Source organism: Saprolegnia diclina (genome assembly GCF_000281045.1).
Source record: "Saprolegnia diclina VS20 unplaced genomic scaffold supercont1.186, whole genome shotgun sequence".
Lineage (NCBI taxonomy): Eukaryota > Oomycota > Saprolegniomycetes > Saprolegniales > Saprolegniaceae > Saprolegnia > Saprolegnia diclina.
In genome coordinates, this window is record NW_008246253.1 from 1 (window position 1) to 911 (window position 911).

Below are 911 nucleotides of genomic sequence, written 5' to 3' on the forward strand. Positions count from 1 at the left end.
CCGACGACCTTGGCGATTGCCGTCATGACGCTAGGCGACGGAAAGCAATCGATGCGGACGACGCCAGCCTTGTTGCCGCCGACTGCGCCGGCCGTCGCGACCAGCGAGTTGTAGTGCTCGACGTGGAACACCATCGAATCTTGGAAATGGTAGATCGCTGCTTTAGCCTTAGGCTTGGCACCATCACTCACGCCCGAGCCATGTCGCAAGCTATTGATGGCGCCAAAACTTAGGTTGGAATCAAACAGACCGGACACCCGCAGAACCTAGGGTACCCATGGTGGGTGCACATGCTCCGCTTCAACGTGCTCATGGCGGCAAGGTGGTTTTCGACCAACTTCAGCGCATTTTGCTAGAAAGTTGAATCAAGTCTCTGCTGTATAATCATGCCAGGACACTAAACGAGCTACTAAACGGTGTCGTGGTTAGGGCGATGCGAGTCATGCGTATGTCTGGAGGTCAGCACTTCTTGCTGACTCTTGCCGTTCATGACGCAACTCAAGTCGGATACGCGACCACTAATCGAGTTGTTACCAATAATCGAGTTGTTATTTTAGTTTAGTGATAGGTCTCGTGGGTAAATAAATGAGATGCAAGATAACTCGCCCTTAAAAGTCGTCGAGGCACGTAAAGTTGGCCACCTTGGGGCGGTCGTCGTACGTCATTTTGGTCTTCTTGCTGTTGCGCGGGCTCAGCGGGCTGTGGAGGAAATACTCGGTCGACTGAGAAAACTCGGACGGGGTCCACTTGGTCAAGACATCGAGCTCCTGGAAGGTCGGGAGCGCGGACAAGGCCACAAGCGTCGGCGCGACAGGCGCCGAGTACATGGGCTGGGTCGTCCAGTGGACCGCGCCGGCGCTGTTGATGTTGGCATCGCCATACACGACTTGGCTGATGGCGCCAATGGTCGC

The 911-nt window shown here is 55.2% G+C and overlaps 1 protein-coding gene across 1 annotated transcript; it reads right to left on the reverse strand.

The window, feature by feature from the left end:
- Positions 1–541: 541 nt before the first annotated feature.
- On the reverse strand, positions 542–827 carry SDRG_17052 (hypothetical protein; the record flags this gene model as incomplete). The annotated part of the gene is made up of 1 exon (XM_008623284.1): positions 542–827. The coding sequence occupies one exon, from the start codon at positions 825–827 to the stop codon at positions 609–611; it is 219 nt and encodes a 72-aa protein (XP_008621506.1). The 3' UTR covers positions 542–608.
- Positions 828–911: the final 84 nt, after the last annotated feature.